This window comes from Kogia breviceps, chromosome 5, assembly GCF_026419965.1.
Source record: "Kogia breviceps isolate mKogBre1 chromosome 5, mKogBre1 haplotype 1, whole genome shotgun sequence".
NCBI classification, from domain to species: domain Eukaryota; kingdom Metazoa; phylum Chordata; class Mammalia; order Artiodactyla; family Physeteridae; genus Kogia; species Kogia breviceps.
In genome coordinates this window covers 3,909,282-3,926,950 of record NC_081314.1, presented here as the reverse complement: position 1 = coordinate 3,926,950, position 17,669 = coordinate 3,909,282, and the positions used below count along the sequence as shown (strand labels likewise).

The following is a 17,669-nucleotide window of genomic DNA, read 5'->3' as shown; positions in this document are numbered from 1 at the left end:
CTCCTTTACAACCACAAAAGTGTGAAGTTAATGTTGCCTCTGATGGCTGCAGTTAAGCAGAATAAATCAAGAGGCAATTGAGCTCCTCTCCAGGTATTAATGAAGGCAGAAAGAAGTCATTAGAATGACAGATGCTAAAAATTAAATTAAAAAGTGAGTTTTCAAAACAAAAGATGGTACTTAAAAATATGGGGCAATTGGAAAGCACTTGGTAAACTAATTTATCCTGAAATATAAATCTCAATTTACCTCTGGAACTCTTGTTTAACAGATAAACTAAATTAAATCTTAGGTTTCCTCAATAGATATTTATTGAGCACTTATTATATGCCAGACACAGTGCTAGGAACTGACTTTTTTTTTTTAAATATCAAATAAAGCTTAGGTAGTTTTCAGAAAATAACAGATAAGTAGATTATGTATGACAAAGGTGACCATAAGTCACAATTTGCCAGGCATGGCCTCACTTTGCCCCCGTTCTCCTGGCCTGCCCCCGTTCAGATGATACATCATATTGTCCCTTCTCGAATGCAGCAAAACCACCCCTACTAACATTTTAAGACTCTTACTAAATTTCAATTTTTAGTTTCCTTAGCTATTCCCTCATTATGGTCCTCGTTTAGCATCTGTAAAATCTTTCAAGTTACTAAAGAACTTCTTGGTCATTCATTCTTTACTCAACAGATTGAACCGTTTCTACACATTGAAATACTTTGTTCCTGGCGTTCATCTGGGAAAACCAGAGAGCAGCAGGAGGTCCTTTCGGTTTGGGAGAAGAGATGGATATTTTTCATTCAGGGCAAATATGACGATAAAAGCCCTTGGGGAGTGCTGGCCAACGTGAGGTGTCTGTGATTTCCGCAGGGAGGGTATTGAATGTTAGAACCCTCACCTACTGTACTTCAGTAGCGAGTTGGGGGGGAAAAATGGCGATGGGAGGGAATGTAGTCTATTTACAAATAAATAGTTTACCTTTAGACTACACATGGTTCACTGAAGAGTATATGAATTTTAGAGTGTAAAACTGATTTGAAATTTTTTCACCCCTTTCTTCTTGCTTTTTATTTTTTTTTCAAAGTTATAGCGTTTTTCCTTGAATGTTAATTTTGTGATTTTTAAAAACGTAGATGGTTTTTAATTCGTATTTCTTAAATTTCCAAAATCTCAACTGTTCTTTGTCAATAAAAGTGTTGCCCAGTAACTCAAGATACCTACCGTATTAGTGCTCTAGTCCCCCCGCCCCACGTATAAGTCAGAGTCTGTTTCCTAAGGTTCTTCAATAAGCAAAGGAAGACTGAAGAGTTAAAAAAGATCTGTTTTATGTATCCACATGCCTCTGTCTCACATACACACGCATCACTTCTTGTTTCCCTCCAAGGCAAAGAAGGGCCTGGGTGTTTTAGACTGCTTAGGGATCTCAAGATTCTAACTCACAGAAATAATTCATTTTTCTTTTCTTCTGTAAACATGATAATATACATATATTTATCCCCACCAAGAGGCACAGCAGTATGTTTCAGGGACCCTGGACAATGCTGTCAGGGAGCCCCAAGTCGAGGCGTGGCATGTAAAGTTCTGGTTGATTTAATGACCCCCTGGCTTAGTGTTTGGAGGATCAAGGGCCACTTGGATACTTTGGGGCAATACTTGCAGGCTTCAGGTAGCCACACTTCCGTGGCATGAGCTCTCCTAGAGGGAGTTTGGGCTGTTTTTCTTAGACTTAAGCAAACAGGGATATAATCGCACTTAGATTAATCAGCTAAAGGCTCGGGGTATCTTCATGGTACCCTACGCTGGAAAGTTAGATTCTTGTTGAAGCTGTCACATACAGATACCATAGTAGATGCTCCCAGAAATTTGTATTTGGTCCATGTACGGGTGGATAGCCACCTTCGGAGAGGCCGAAGTTTCTTAAATGCCCTCAAGTGATTTTACGTGGGGATCAGAGAAAAGGCTTCACCGTCTGATGTATATGTTTCATTTCAAAATCTCATTAACAAGTCTTAAGAAAGAGTCTCCTTTTGTTTTCTTATTGGGGTGAGTTTACGAGGCTCTGTGTCCCTAAAGAATAAGCACCCAGTGAAATTTTCAATATTTTCATCCTTGATATCGCATGTGGGGGCATCTCATCATAATGGAAAAAAACCCCAGGCTTTGGAGGCCGACTCGCCCGAGCGTGCAGGGCTCAGTCAGGCCCAGCTGGGTGAGCTGGCTAAGCTACGTAGGCTCTTTGAGCCTGGCTTTTCCTACCTGAAGGAGATGGGGATGATGTCCCCTCCCTGCAGAGTCCCTGTGAGAAAATGGGAATAAGAACAAGAAGCCCAGTCCCTGGCACATCATAGATGCTTAATAATTGTTGGTGGTCTCCCCCCTCTTAAGCTAAATGTTTATACCTTTCTCCCTGCCAGAAGTATCTGTACTACTTTCCCGGAACATTAAAACTGGTTTTTAATATAACTGTTATTGTAGCGCTTTAAGAAAAATGAGGACATCTGTGATATAAAACAGTGGTGAAATATCCTAGAATAAACCCCATTTCTTTGTTATTAGTAAGTCCTGGAAAAAAACAAGGGGTGGTCGGAAGCTTGGCCTCCCTCTGCGATTAATACCGCAAGCTTCCGTGAAACAGCTTCTGCCGCCAAAACGTAAAATACATACAGCTGCTCTTCAGAATATATTTATTTTTCCTCAGGCCAAAACATGTATTAAATTAAGACTGGTGAACAGATGTTAACTGGTTTTATTTTACATTCTAGTTGGTTAGAACTGTATTTGATGTTAACTTATTATACATTTTCATTGATTATATTGATTATTAGAGTCATAAGAGATCCCAGATTCACCCCTTGCACACATGGCTAAATAGGCAATTTTTAGGTCCCTGTGAAGAAACATCATTAAAAAGTCACGAAGGTGGTGTATGCCATCTGCGTGTACCACGTGTTCTCTTCCTTTATGGGCACAGGATGAGGCAACTCTGTGGTTACAGATTTCACACTTAGAGACTCATGCCTTTGACTCTAGAGGGACAGTTGTACCCTGGAGCGTACAGGAAGGCTGGCTCCGAGCCCCTCTGATGAGCAGACCATTATATGATTATATTGGCTTGTGTTCATGTGTGTGTTATCATCATTGGGGACCTCTGTGGAAGAAATAATAAGTGCAGCAATGTCTACTGTTAATAGGAAATTGACGAGGAATAGTATTCAATGCAGGTTGGAATCTGCACGTGTTGTTCTCACACAGGGTGCGGTGTCAGGGGTTTTGGGGGTAATTAACCAGGAGCTCGGACCACGCCCTTGCTGTTATGATCAAGAGCCACCTTGGCTTTGTTTTCCAGGGCCAGCCGGGGGACCAGGCTGCTCTCTTTGCTGCTCAAGCACGGCCCTCCCCTCAGCTCCCCCAGTATCCAGGTCTGCAGCAAGCACAGGTACCCATGTTTGCTTTGTAGGTGCTGCTGGGCTTTTTAATGCTCTTTATTTGAAGGGGGGAACTAGGTAAGTAGGCTCTCAATTGCCTCATGGGGTATAGAACTTCGTCACTTCTGCTTATAGATTATAATTGACGTTTCGAAAAAAAACAAAGCTTTACCAGTGCTTATTAAACGAGTCTCGGGAGTGATTAAAGGGCGTAAAACATTTTAGGAAATTCTTGAATCAGAAATATCAGTTCACACCTTTCTATTAATGATGATGGTAGATATTGAAATGGTGAAACAGTCCCAGCCAGGGTACGTATGTTATAATGTATAATGATGTAATTCATGATTGAATTTATGATATTTAAAGATAGCTTCGAAGAGGAATCATGGTAGGATGAGAAGATAATCGGCCCTGGCATCAGACCTTGACAAAATTCCTGACGACCTACAAGCTGTGTAACATTGTGCGAGTTACTCCGAGTCTTGGTTTCCTTCTCTGTAAAATAGAGATGAACATTGTGGAGATTTAAGACAACCCGTGGAACTAGCAAAGCACCAGTTACACAGTAGTTATTCAGCAGATGATCGATTTGCCTTCATGTGATGCAAATCTTGAGCTATTTTTTCTAATAGCTTTGTCATTTCTGTTTCCATATCCCTGTACTCTATCCCTCTCATAACCAGGAGGCCAGGGGTGTTGGCAAGACCTCTAGTTGGGCCAGCGGTTCGCACTGTGTCCACAGCTGAAAGGAAGGCCAGGGTCGCCTTCCTTCACAGGCCCCGAGCCACACAGCCTGCGTCCCCGCCCGCTGCCTGCAGGAAGGGCCTTGGCCATCACTCTGTCTTCCAAGTCAGAGCCATTCAGCTACCTTAAAATGTGGTACTTTGGGGACCTGAAGAGCAGTCCTCTTCCACTCTAATCAGCACTCTGTCCTGTAAATTGTAGATAGTGACGCAGCAGAACCTGAAGCTTTTCATTTACACTGGGGGTCAAGATTTGGAGAATCAGTCACTCACATATTAACGATTATTGGTAGAGTGCTGAAACAGGCTGCAGCCCAACCAGAGCTAGAGATTATTGAATAGTCGCCAATGACACCCTTATTCTCTGGTTAAGGTAGTTGATGATTTTTGTTGTTGTTGTTCTTGTTAACTGGTTGGTTACTACAGACAAATTCATTAGATCCAAGGAAGTGTAGTTACATACTAGGAGAGTGTGCTCCATGATTTTAATTTGCATTCAGCATGAGCAACTCTTCTGGTTACCTGTGGAAACAACATTAATGATACTTGGATGTCATCTGTGCGCCAGAGGTAGAGATGCTCGCCTGATTATTTCTGTGCAGAAACCTGCCCTTCCTTTCCTCAAAATAAGCAACTGAGCTTAAAACTGACCTCTTAACCAAGTGAGGATTCATTTTGCTTTTTAACTGAAATTTCTGGTGACTCATTATACAGACAGTTGGCTCTATAACTTTCGGCTCTTCTCTCTGCCTCCAGAGTGAGATCTTCCTCATATTTTGAGCTAAAAAGAGTCTTTGAGAACGGCGAAGGAGCCAGGGGGCTCCTCCTGGCTTTGTCTTTGCCCTCGGTATCTTAGCGATAGGAAAGCTGGGGGCAAATCGAAACGTTGACTTCCTTCCTTGTGCCTGCCTGCAGACCATGCCCCAGGGCTATACGATGTACGGAACGCAGATGCCTTTGCAGCAGACCCCTCAGCAGCAGGCTGGCAGCGTGGTCCTGTCTCCTACCTATAATTCCAGAACCTATCCGGCTGCGCATTCCACCCCGGCGCTAATGGAAAGACTCCGACAGATGCAGCAGCCGCCGCCGAGTGGCTACGTTCAGCAGCAGGCGTCGCCGTACCTGCAGCCCCTGAGTGGCTCTCAGAGGTGATGCATGTGGAAATAAGGATGGCAGTGGTGGACGCTCAGATTCTCGTCTTTACCGTGCTGCTTCTAGGACATGGCGCTTTATAATGGTTCCTATGAGCTTGCATATTTGCATACAGTTTTCATCGTCATCTCATTTTCAGCAGCATCCAGATTGTGGTTCAAAAGAAGCAATGCCCCATCTTGTTTATTCCGTCCAAGTCCCTTATTGTGTGACTCACATCTCCCATAGTATTTGGGTAATATTTTTCAATGATACCACTGTGTTAGCTCCAGTGTTCTTCTTTTCCTCCTCTTTTAGAAAGGATTTTTGGCAATAAATATCTAAGATTAAAAATTGTTGATTATCCTTAGCAGTGCCTTACTAGAATATGTTGATCGGAGCCACAATTGCCCGTGATTGCAATACTCCTTGTGCACGGCGCCCGTAACACTTTTGTTACGTATCTTTGTTTCTACCTTTTCCACCTCAGGAATGGCTGGCAAAACCGGATCCTGAAAGACCCTTACTCAGTTTTTGCTTTAACTGGATCTCGTAGATGTGGTATATGGCGTGTAACTGCGCTGTCCATTAGAGCAGCTGCCAGCCACGTGGGCTGTTTAAATTTAGACTAATTAAAGTTAAGTTAAAGCTCCTCAGTCCTCTGCCGCACTAGTCGCATTTCAGGCGTTCATTAACCACACGTGTGGCCAGCGGGGCCAGCTTCGCAGGTGTGTGACCTGCGCAGTCACACAGGGCGCTGTGTTTAGAAGACCTGCATGCATTGATTGGAATGCTCTCTTGTCACCCGCTCGAAATCCTTACTGATGTTTGATCAGAGAGCCCTGCATTCTCGTTTTGCACTGAGACCCAGAAATGCTACAGCTGGTCCTGGTGGCCAGTGGCTGTCTTACTGGACAGCACAGGTGGCGACATTTCGGTCACAGGAGGAAGTTCCGTTGGATGGCGTTGGTCTAGGAGAGCTCAGTTCCACGCAGGTTGCTGCGCTACGGTGGAGAGCAGCCGCACTCCCGCGTGTTACCGTCAGAGATTGCAGGTCAACTCTAAGCAAGCACTGTTTGGAAAGTTGACAAGGTTGTTGGTAACACATCTGGGAAAATAACTGAATTTGGAAAACGTGCATCATGTTTATTATGTGTCCAATAAGTGGCAGAATAGCATATTGCCTAAGAACTTGAACTGCAGAGCCCCGAAGTTCTGGGTTTAAATCCCACCTGTACCGTTGGCTGTCTGGATACCTGTGATAATACCATGTGTCCCTGGGAATCTAGGTTACCTTAACCACTGGTCTTTACTGCATTGGAATTGTACATAGGGATTATTGAACATGATGGTTTCTTTGTGAGTGTGTGCAGTGGGCCGGTGGCACTGATTATAAACGTTTGACAGCATGCTTGGGCCTGAAAACAAGTTCTTTATTCCTGACCAGACTGAATCACCAGTCGCTTCAGCAGAGCCCTCTGGTGGGTGGAGGACTCGATGCGGTGCTGACTTCCGTGCATCCAAACCTTCCCTCGGTGTCCCTGTCTCAGGACCCAGTGAGGCCCAGGCAGTCCCAGGTGCGACAGCAGCAGAGGCTCCTCCAGGTATGGAGCTGGGAGTGAGTGCAGTGTGTGTGGGGTCCTCAGCGGTCATAAGAAATAACAGACACTTCAGACTCTAATTGCCAAATTCCAGGGAATCTTGTGTATTTGACACTGGGACGTAACTGGTGTAATTTAGTTCCAGTTCGGCAGGGGTCTTCCTTTCTCTGTGCATCTGCCAGGTCGTGGACAGAAGAGTACATTTTGCAGACCATCCTTGCCCTTTCACGAAGGTTCGGAAGGGTAGCTGGATGCCTTTATCTTAAGAGTGTAAGCCTCAGCTTCCTCAGTCACTGTTTAACTAGAGGCCGTGCAATCTGAGTTCAGAATTTCTCATATGTGTATTGTTTAGAAACAGTCGAGCCGTCCAGAGTTTTTGTTCAGATTTCTAGAGGGGTCTGTAATCCAAAAAATTTTCTGCTTAACACCTCTAGTCTGATTGGGCTGTGAAGTTGGAGTTACGTAGGTAGGATACTTCAAAGGGATATTTCACCCTGTCTCTGGTAGAATCCAGAGAGCTGTCCTTCACTTATTTGTCATAAATATTTGAGTCTCCTAGATAAAGGGCTCCTCCCCTTAACACATTCTGGCTTCTCCCTCCCTTGTTTAGGGAATATAGGCTGTTACGTTTATCTCTTCCGAAATTTGCCTTTATTATTAGCAAGCCTGTCCTGTGTTGTAGGGTTGGAAATTGCCTGATGAGTCTGTACAGTGGACCGTAATCTTATCAACAGTCCAACTTGAGATGCACTGTCCTTTTACGTGTTTCTTAGAAAGGAAGAGAAAGCAACACCAAGGGTGGGAACTCTAGTAGAACTGGGGTACCCAAGGGCTGTACTCTTTGTATGAGGTCAGTATGAGAAATAAACCCATCATGCAGAACGGGACAGCAAAGGAACTTGCATGTCTCAGCCTTGACACTGGTGGTGGGAAGAAAATATCTGAACCATTAGCTCAAGTGGGTTTGAGGTCTGAATTCAGTGTGACCCCCAAAATTCTGGTTGGCAGTGCCAACACTTCGACAGACCAAAGCCGCCACAAGTCTTCAACAAAACTGGGCTTCACAGTTCTAAGATGCCATGAATTGCATCCCAGTTTTTGCCTGTTAAAATGTGGAAAAAACTGTATCACAAAATTGAAGAACACACGGTAATTGGTTTGTGGGGGGAGTGTGGCCTGTAGATGGCCCATCCCACTCATTGCATATATAAAACCTCCAGCGTGGTCAGAAACCCTCTAATCTTTAATTTTGTCATAAATAAAATGGAACTAATTATAGTGCCCACCTCTTAAATGTATAGTGAAAATTAAATACGAAAATGCAAGTGAAGCACCCATTTGGTAATATTACCATTATTATGACTATTAATACTCATAGTGGTATTTTCTTAAAACGATTTTTTTCCCAAGTGCTAAGTATATGTTTCAGAATTTTTTAGGACTGATATTTATGTTTCTCTTTGTTTTCAAATTTCTCATTTCCAGATCACTGAGGAAAGTTAGTACATTATTTTTTGATTTACCACTTCCTATCTTACACTAGCATTTTTTTAAAGCTGCAAATTTTGAAAACCTTCCTTATTGGTTAATGTGTACTGTTTAATCCCAATTAACATGGTGTGTCCTTCTGATAATTTTTTCATTACCAACATATTCCTGGGAAATAAGGAAAAATGATTTGCTTCTGCCTCCAAATTATACTTATTCCTTTTTTGGTGACTGACTACCTCCATAAAGGAACAGATTAATAATTACAAAGTTGGGGTGACTTTTCCTGAAAGGGTTCACAGAGGGCCCAATGGAGGAGAATTGGCTTCCTATTGCAGTCGCTGTGTTTCTGGCCCAACTTGCATTGTTCATGTTGGGAGTGGCCTGCCCAGACCTCAGCTAGGATTCCAAATCCATGACCCTCGTCACTTAGTGAACAATGCCTTCTGGCAATAACTGTTGATTGATGACCTTGCCCTAAAGAAGACAGAGAATTTGAGGGACAGTATGCAAACCAAGTTGGAAAAATGCAGAGGCCGAAAAGAAGTCCGGTGCTGTCACCCTCGAGATGAAGCGTTTGGGTGGAGGAGACTTTAAAGGTCATTGAGACAAACCACCTCTTAAGATTTTCCTCTCCTCTGTGATGTTCCCCCTGGTGGACGTCTAGTCTGTGTTTCTTTTGTGACTTGGAAGCATTTTCCAAGGGCCATGTATTTGAGCCAGCGTTCACGGACACAATTTATGATTTTATGCTGGTAATTTAGGCCAGAACTTCTCACGTCTACATCTTCCTTTAAAAAAAAAAAAAAAAAATTCTAAATTCAAGAGTTCCTCTAGGTACCATAGGGAACGAAAAGATAAGTAGCGAGCAGTCCTTGTCTCACCTGATGGCGTAAGGTGGCATGAAATACGTGGACGGGCAGACGGCATGAAAGGAATTAAGACAGTGATTGCGGAGCATGTCCCTGGACAGTGTAGGCTGGTTTAGGCTGTGAACGCTGTGACTGGCAAAGAAAAGGGGTCCGTGGGGTTGCAGTTGTCGGGAAGCACGCGGACGAGCGGGTTTAGCTCTTGCCCTTGAAGGAGGAACGATGTTTGGGAAGACAAAGACGGAGGAGGCAGGTGTGTGTCATCCTTGTTGGAGCAGACGAATTAGGTCAAAGGCGTATGGGGGGAGGGAACTGGAATGACGGACGTTAACCTCCTATTTTCACATGTATAATGCTTTTTCTTTCTTTCCAGATGCAGCAGCCTCAGGGTCAGACCCTCGGTCTCCAAACCATGCAGCCCCAGCAGCCTCTGGTAAGGCCTGGTGTTCTGAAACCAAACATGTGGGTTTCTTCTTCCTTTTTCCCTTTTTTTTTTTTTTTTTTTTTTTTTTTTTTTTGGTGGTGTTCTTTAAGGGCAGATTGCATTTTTCATGTCCCGTAAGATTGTTAAGCACTGAAAGAGCCTAAATATACCCTAGCAGTTTCTCCCCAGCACTTCATCAGAGGAGGGTTGTGTTACTGTTGTAGTCAGTATATTTGTTTTCCTAGAAGGTATAAATAAATATTTGGGGTTCAGTAGGTTATGCAATTTTTCCTCTTTAAATTTCTTCAGACTTTTCCGTTCAGTGGACTAAATATTTATATTGAGAAACCAAGTTTTATTCTAAACAGTGTTAAAATGATAACTTAGTATGGCTATATTTAGAAGATTATCTTGACTTTGAGTTTTCACTATAATCCCAGAGAAGCATGAGAGTACTTTCTAAAATATTACCTTCACTGATGTAAAAGAAACTCCGAGTTTAGCCGGTTAGCATTTGCTGCAAGAATTTTCATGTAATTCGTTTCATATAATTTCATGAAATTTTCAGGTAATCTTATAATTTGCTTCTGTAGCTTTGTATATCAAATTTCGGAGTGTTGTACGCATAGCGCCAATCAACGTGGCCCAAGCCTCCGTACTTTTTACTTTTGCTAGTGCCATATCCCTTCTTTATTGCTTACCTGCTACTTGTCTTTAAATTGCCTCTTTTCCTATTTCCTTAAATAAATGTTTTCTAAAAAGAAGCATTTGATCAGCACTCTCAGTGGTCGTGGTCACATCACTTGTCACACATTGGAAATATCTGTAAAAACAAATACCGACCCTGCAGGGAGCTCAGCAGCATGAGTTGAGTGAGTACCACCCCTCAGACGAGCTGTGTTACTGCATGTGGCTCACCCTTTGGAAAATACTGACGTGGACTCTTTCCAGGACAGGATTTGAAAGGTAGATGGTTTTTCAATTTGTAGTGAAGAAGGAACAGTATGGCCCGGGCTATATAGTATATTAGTAGGGCTAGCGTAGAGTTAGGTGGTAAAGGGCTGAGAATGCCCAGAAAAGACTGGAATAGGACACCTTGAGGATATTTTATATGCCTCTGAGTTGGCCATTTTGATCTTCATTTTTAAGGAAATTCTTCCTTCTCATGAAATGTAATCGTTACTTTGGGTAGGGTAAAAAAATAAACATTTGATTCTATCACAAAGTTAAATTTACAGGACTAGGGTAGAAGTTGCCTTCGAACTCCTTCGTTACGATCAGAGGATCAGCTTATGCGGAACTGAGAGGAGACCCTGTCCGCATGCTCCACTAGAATTGAGCACGTCTCATACAGCAGAACTTAGTAGCTTTCTACTCTTCTGATAGTATCATAAATATTTAATAATTTCTGGTGTGTAGCGAGTGTATATCGCACATCCAGTTTTGACTTCTAAGACAGTATTGACATGTTTTAATGCAGTGGGTTGTGTTTCCCTCACTGGCTTAAGACACTTCCGTCCCAGGGACGGAGTGAGTGGGTCAGTCACGTCAGGCTCATGATTGTTTGCCAGTGTATTCATGGGAAAGTAGTTCCAGAGAAACAAAGACCTTCATTCACGGTAATCTTAATGGATAGTAAAATGCACACTAGGCTTTTTATTAAGGCTTCTTTATTTCTTGTAAGCGGAGATTTTTAAAAAGCTACCTTGAGAAGCATAGTGTCTTATTTTGATGTTTAGAGCAATATATTATAATCTAGGCAGCAGCTATTTGTACAAAGGCAGGCATGTTGTACATCGTTAAGTCTTAAGATGGACTAACTTATCACTTAGGGTAACAGATTTCAGGTAGTTTCAGACTTTGAAGTCATAGGGACGGTCAGTGATCTTGGATTTTTGTATTATCGTAATTCTTCTTTTTTGTGCATACTTTTATTACAGCGTACTTATTGATATATCCTTTTAGTCCACGTGTTTCTAATTCTGAACAGCTGTGAAGTCAGTCCATTGTCTTGCTCTGCTGTTACTTGTTTAACCACCCCACCTACTGTTGAACATTTAGATTGTTTCCAATTGCAAAAATAGTGCTGCCGGGGATATTGTGACATGTATCCCACGGCTCTTTTTTTTTCCTGTCTTCTCACAATAAAAGAAAATAGAAGTGTAAGAAAAAAAGTTCTGATTGTATATCTTCAGAAGCAACAATACCACAAAGCCTCAGCAATGTTAACAAAACTACTATATTTCTTTTTATCATTAGGTACTGTTCCTTTTCTTATTAGTTCTGCTAAGATTTATCATAGATGTTTTAAATATATTGATTACAGACATCTCCAGCAGATCCAGTTTTTGTTACTGGCCAGGGTCCTGCCTTCTCTGTTTGTTTCTTTGCTGGAGACTGGGGTGGCGAGCCAGCTCTTGGAGAGACGCCAGCTCTGACTCACTCGCAGCTGCCCTCCACGCAGTCTCAAGGGAGGAGGCATGGCGCTAACACAGCCACCACCTTCCTCAGGCCTTGCCCTCCTGCTATCCGGTGACATCCACAAGTTGACAAGTGCTCACTCAGTATGTACACACAGTGGAGGCTGGCCCTCTGCCCAGGGTCATGGGGCACGGCGATGACACGCCAGGCTTGCTTCCTGCCACCAGATGGCTTAGAATCATCGGCAGCTGTCAGATGGAAAGCGGTAGAAGCATGAGTGAGGTTGTATGTGTTTGCCAGGGCTGCTGTAACGAGGTCCCACAAAGTGTGTGGCTTAAACAATCAGAAATGTATAGTCTCACGGTTGTGGAGGCCAGAGGTCCAAGATCTGGCTGTCGGCAGAGCTGGATTCTCCCGAGAGCCCTGAGCCGTACCTCTCCCCTAGCTTCCGGTGGTGTACTGGCAATCTCTGGCACTCCTCAGCTCGTAGACACACCACCTGATCTTTCCCATCATGCTCTCCTGACATTCGCCCTGTATATGTGTTTGTGTCCAAATTTCCCTTTTTTTTTATGAGCACACCAGCCATCAGGTCTCACCCTAGGGACCTCGCTTTAAGTCGACTGCCTCTGTGAAGACTATCTCCGAATAAAGTCACTTTTTGAGGTACTGACGGTTAGGACGCCAACGTATCTTTGGGGTGTTTGGGGAGGGGGGACATAATTTAACACATAACAGAGGTCAGGAGGAATATGTGAAGTCTGGGAAGCTTTGGAGGAGGGGTTCGTGCCCCGGTCCGGGAGGATCCCACGTGCCGTGGAGCGGCTGGGCCCGTGAGCCGTGGCCGCTGAGCCTGCGCGTCCGGAGCCTGTGCTCCGCAGCGGGAGAGGCCACGGCAGTGAGGGGCCCGCGTACCGCAAAAAAAAAAAAAAAAAAAAAATTTGCATAATAGCAGCAGTAATTACTTAAATAGTTGCATTAACTTTTAGTCAAAGGTGGGGTAGAATTGTTGTGTAATCTTCCTCAAGGAATTCATATGTTCCAGTCGGAGAAATTGAGAAATTTTTCAGGATGCCTCTGGAATTCAGAATTAGCCAGAAAATCTTATTCTCCTTTTCAAATGGAAGAAATTCGATCCATAGAACTTTATTGAACCAGGTTGCCTTCCTTTGCATGAATTTGGAAATTTTTATTTTTCTTTTTTGAAGAGAAAAGCGAAGCAGTATTTATGGAAGGAGGTTGGGGGAAGACGTTCTTGGGAGATTTGTGGTAACAGGCCAGATACTTTTGATTTTTTTTTTTTCCCCCTCACTAAATACTATGTGCAGATCAAAAAGGAAAAAAAAAAGGCTCAGTTGAAGTTGCTAGTTAACTTGCAAATGAATGCATACTAACTGCTCTGAAATCCACCAGCTGCTGGCCTTCTCTGAGTGTGTGCCCTCCCGGAGCACACGTCCTTCTATCCAGGCCCTCAGTGGAGGGGCCGGGGCAGGGCTGCAGCCTATTGTGCTAAAGCCGATAGGGATGAAGATGTGTGTTCTGTCCATCAGAGGAACGCGGATCTGTCAGTCGGCAGTGCGGGTTTAAACTAAATGTCGCCTTGGAGCTTTGTTCCTTTGCTTACTGATGGTGCAGTCACAGGTGTCGGGACCCGGCGGCAGGAGGCGGGGACGGTGCTTACTCACTTCGGTGTCCCTGGAATCCAGAAAAGTACCTGGATTTGGAGAACCCATTTGCTGGCTGTCAGGGCAGTGAGGGAGAAAAACCCCACCCGTTATCCATATGCGAAGGCAAACACAGTTCAGAGGGCGAGACGTCTGCACGAGCTCTGAGGCAGCTAAAGGTGCGTCACTAGCTGAATGGGCTCAGCTGCTGGTCATCATTAGTCAGTGTCTGCTGCTGCTGCTGCTGAAAGGATGGGCCCCGTAAGTCAGCTGTTCCGAGACAAAAAAGATCCAGTGACGTTTACGTAAATAGAAGTTATTCATTAGTGATGCATTCTTACCTTAGTAACGATTGAGTAGAAGAGTTAAGTGTTCTTGAGTACGTGTGTTGTCACAACAGGAACCGGTCAAAATACATCAAATACATTTTAAAATTACTTTTTCGGTTCAGCAGAGGATGGTTTGCTGGAGAGTGACTGTGCCGCCTTGGCTGGCGTGTGACTGACATTACTGAGCTCTGTGTTTTGTGCTCGCAGCTGAAGCCCGGGACGGCTCCTGCCTCTGAGAAGCTCAAAACCCAGAACCCTAGAGAGAGAGAGAGAGAGAGAGGCAATTGTCCTGCTTTGCCATATGTCATACTAAAGGCATCTACACAGTGCTGAGGGTGCAGTGATTCACTCTTCAGATGCCTGAGGGAGTCACTGAGCGCTTGAGCTGATCTTTGAAGGAGGAGTAAGATTTTTAGGAGTGGGTAGGGTAGGGTTAAGGGGAAGGAAGGGTGTTCTAGGAGGAGGGATTAACACCTGCAAAGGTACAGGGGAAAGAGAAACTGGGACCATCTCCTGTACGGAGAGAGTCCAGAAAAATCGTTCCCTCTTCATTTATCACGCTTAAGCAGGGAAGATTCAATATACACAGATTGTGTTTTTTCGGGCCTCTAGTAATGTATACCTATAATGTCTCAATTGACCTATTTATTGACCTGTTTTGGTAAATTAAAAGTTTCAACTGCAGCAACAGGGATGATTCCAGAATCTAGCCAAGCATCCGACCAGCGGGGGGAACCGTTTAAAGATACAGATTTCCAGCACATTTGCCCCAGAAATTCGAATGCAGGGGCAAATGTGCTGGGGCAGCCTAGGAGGAGCCTAGGAGGATGACTCTTTAAATTTCCCCTGGTGGTTTTATGATTCCTTAGCCACTCATTACATATTAACAGAAATAAAATTTTTATGAAAAGTAGGCCTATTTATCAAAATAAAAACTTAGAAGAATGACATTGTTTTACATTTTCGAAGCTTACTTTGACGTCTGAGTTAATAGAAGACATTCAGTTTATTGTGACATCACACACTGGAAATGCAGCTGGAAAACTGCATTGTATACAACCGAGAGAATGAAAGTGAAAAAAGTAAATACTGTCTTAATATTACGGTGAAAATGGTTTTGACCTTGCAGATACCCCAGTAGACTCTTGGGGTCCCCCAGGCATACTATGTCTTAAGTCCATCCAGCAGACCACCCATCACTCCCCTCGCCACCCCCACCCCCCATCACACACACACACACACACACGCACACACACACACACACTTCCCCGGGCACCCAGTTACTACCTTGACTCCTCAAAATAAGGAATCTGACAAGATCATTACAGTGTTCTGTTCTATAAATTACTCTGTTTGAAGCAGACTTTAAATGAACATAAAGAAGGCAGCTAAGTATTTGTTGAATTAAGATTAGATGCCTTTGCAGCCAACCATTTAGAAAATGTGATTTTCAAATAAATTAATATTTGGAAGCTAAAAGTTCTAACCAAGGATAGCACTGGATCATGGTTAGTGAGCTCTGAATCCAGAAAGCTGTCTGAATTCCGGCCCCAATACTTAAAACAGGGATCGTGGGCAAGTGACAGAAGCCCTCAGAGCCTCAGTCTCTTCATCTGAAAGTGAGAATAACAGCAGTTAAAGGTTCACGATCCCTTATATTTATTTCCGAAATTCAGACATCTCTAAAAATGGAAATTTTCTTTGAAATTTCACTGAACAGGCAAACCTGACCTGAATTCCTTTGGTAGGAAAAGCTCACCTGAATGGACTTGAAGCTCTTTTCATTTATTTTACCTGATCGGACCATTTGTGTATTTTCCTGCAGAAATTAGTATGTTTGATTATGGAGTACTTTGTAGACCTTGATTAGTCTGTGTATTATGAACGTTTCATAGTTAAGTCAGATAGGCACTAGAATTCCAAAACACATCTGCCCCAAGGACTTCAGATGAGAGACTTAGGATAGGTCTTACCACATCAGGATTAAATAGGCTAATGTATACCTATAATGTCTAGAACGTTGCCTAGTACCTAGCACCGTGTTAGGTTTTGTTAAATAAGTAGGGTGATATTCCCATACAGATTGCCAACAAACCCATGAAAGAATGCTCAACATCACTAATCATTAGAGAAATGCAAATCAGAACTACAATGAGGTATCACCTCACACCAGTCAGAATGGCCAGCATCAAAAAAATCTACAAACAACAAATGCTGGAGAGGGTGTGGAGAAAAGGGAACCCTCTTGCACTGTTGGTGGGAATGTAAATTGATTCAGCCACTATGGAGAAACAGTATGGAGGTTCCTTAAAAATCTATAAATAGAATTACCATATGATCCAGCAATCCCACTCCTGGGCATATTCCCTGAGAAAACCATAATTCAAAAAGAGTCATGTACCACCATGTTCACTGCAGCTCTATTTACGATAGCCAGGACATGGAAGCAACCTAAAGTGTCCATCAATGAGTAGATGGATAAAGAAGATGTGGCCCATATATACAATGGAATATTACTCAGCCATGAAAAGAAACGAAATTGAGTTATTTGTAATGAGGTGGATGGACCCAGAGTCTGTCATTTGAGTTATTTGTAATGAGGTGGATGGACCCAGAGTCTGTCATACAGAGTGAAGTAAGTCAGAAAGAGAAAAACAAATACTGTATGCTAACACATATATATGGAGTCTAAAAAAAAAAAAAAAATGGTTCTGAAGAACCTAGGGGCAGGATAGGAATAAAGAGGCAGACATAGAGAATGGACTTGAGGACATGGGGAGGGGGATGGGTAAGCTGTGACGAAGTGAGAGAGTGGCATGGACATATACACACTACCAAATGTAAAACAGATAGCTAGTGGGAAGCAGCCGCATAGCACAGGGAGATCAGCTCGGTGCTTTGTGACCACCTAGAGGGGTGGGATAGGGAGGGTGGGAGGGAGGGAGATGCAAAAGGGAAGAGATATGGGGGCATATGTATAAGTATAGCTGATTCACTTTGTTATAAAGCAGAAACTAACATACCATTGTAAAGCAATTATACTCCAATAAAGATGTTAAAAAAAAAAAAAATAGGGTGATATTTCCAAATAAGTGTGGAAACCCCTGAATAGGAAAGAAAGCTCCTCTTATTTTACTAACATGTCCACATCAATGAAAGATGAGTTTTTGTTTTCTTTTTTCCTCTTGAGTTGGGCTATTTTCAGCCATATTGGCAAGCTCTGAGTAGGAAATAGATGTTGCACTCATACTGGGTAATTGGTTTTTTGTTTTGTTTTGTTTTTTTTAATTTTTATTTTATTATTTTTTCTTTTTTCATCTTTTTTTTTTAACATCTTTATTGGGGTATAACTGTTTTACAGTAGTGTGTTAGTTTCTCCTTTACAACAAAGTGAATCAGTTATACATATACATACGTTCCCATAACTCTTCCCCCTTGTGTCACCCTCCCTCCCACCCCTCTAGGTGGTCACAAAGCACAGAGGTGATCTCCCTGTGCTATGCGGCAGCTTCCCACTAGCTATCTAATTTACATTTGATAGTGTATATATGTCCCTGCCACACTCTCACATCGTCAC

The 17,669-nt window shown here is 43.0% G+C and overlaps 1 protein-coding gene across 12 annotated transcripts in view; it reads left to right on the top strand.

The window, feature by feature from the left end:
- MED12L (mediator complex subunit 12L) overlaps nt 1-17,669 on the top strand; it is a 324,289-nt gene that overhangs the window by 300,695 nt on the left and 5,925 nt on the right. For 11 of the 12 annotated variants that reach the window (XM_067033573.1, XM_067033579.1, XM_067033576.1 and 8 more), the window contains 4 exons: nt 3,341-3,430; nt 5,081-5,313; nt 6,744-6,900; nt 9,628-9,687. In XM_067033573.1, the coding sequence (XP_066889674.1) occupies nt 3,341-3,430; nt 5,081-5,313; nt 6,744-6,900; nt 9,628-9,687 (540 nt within the window). The remainder of the gene's footprint in view (nt 1-3,340; nt 3,431-5,080; nt 5,314-6,743; nt 6,901-9,627; nt 9,688-17,669) is intronic. The other variant, XM_067033582.1, reaches the window with a different exon arrangement.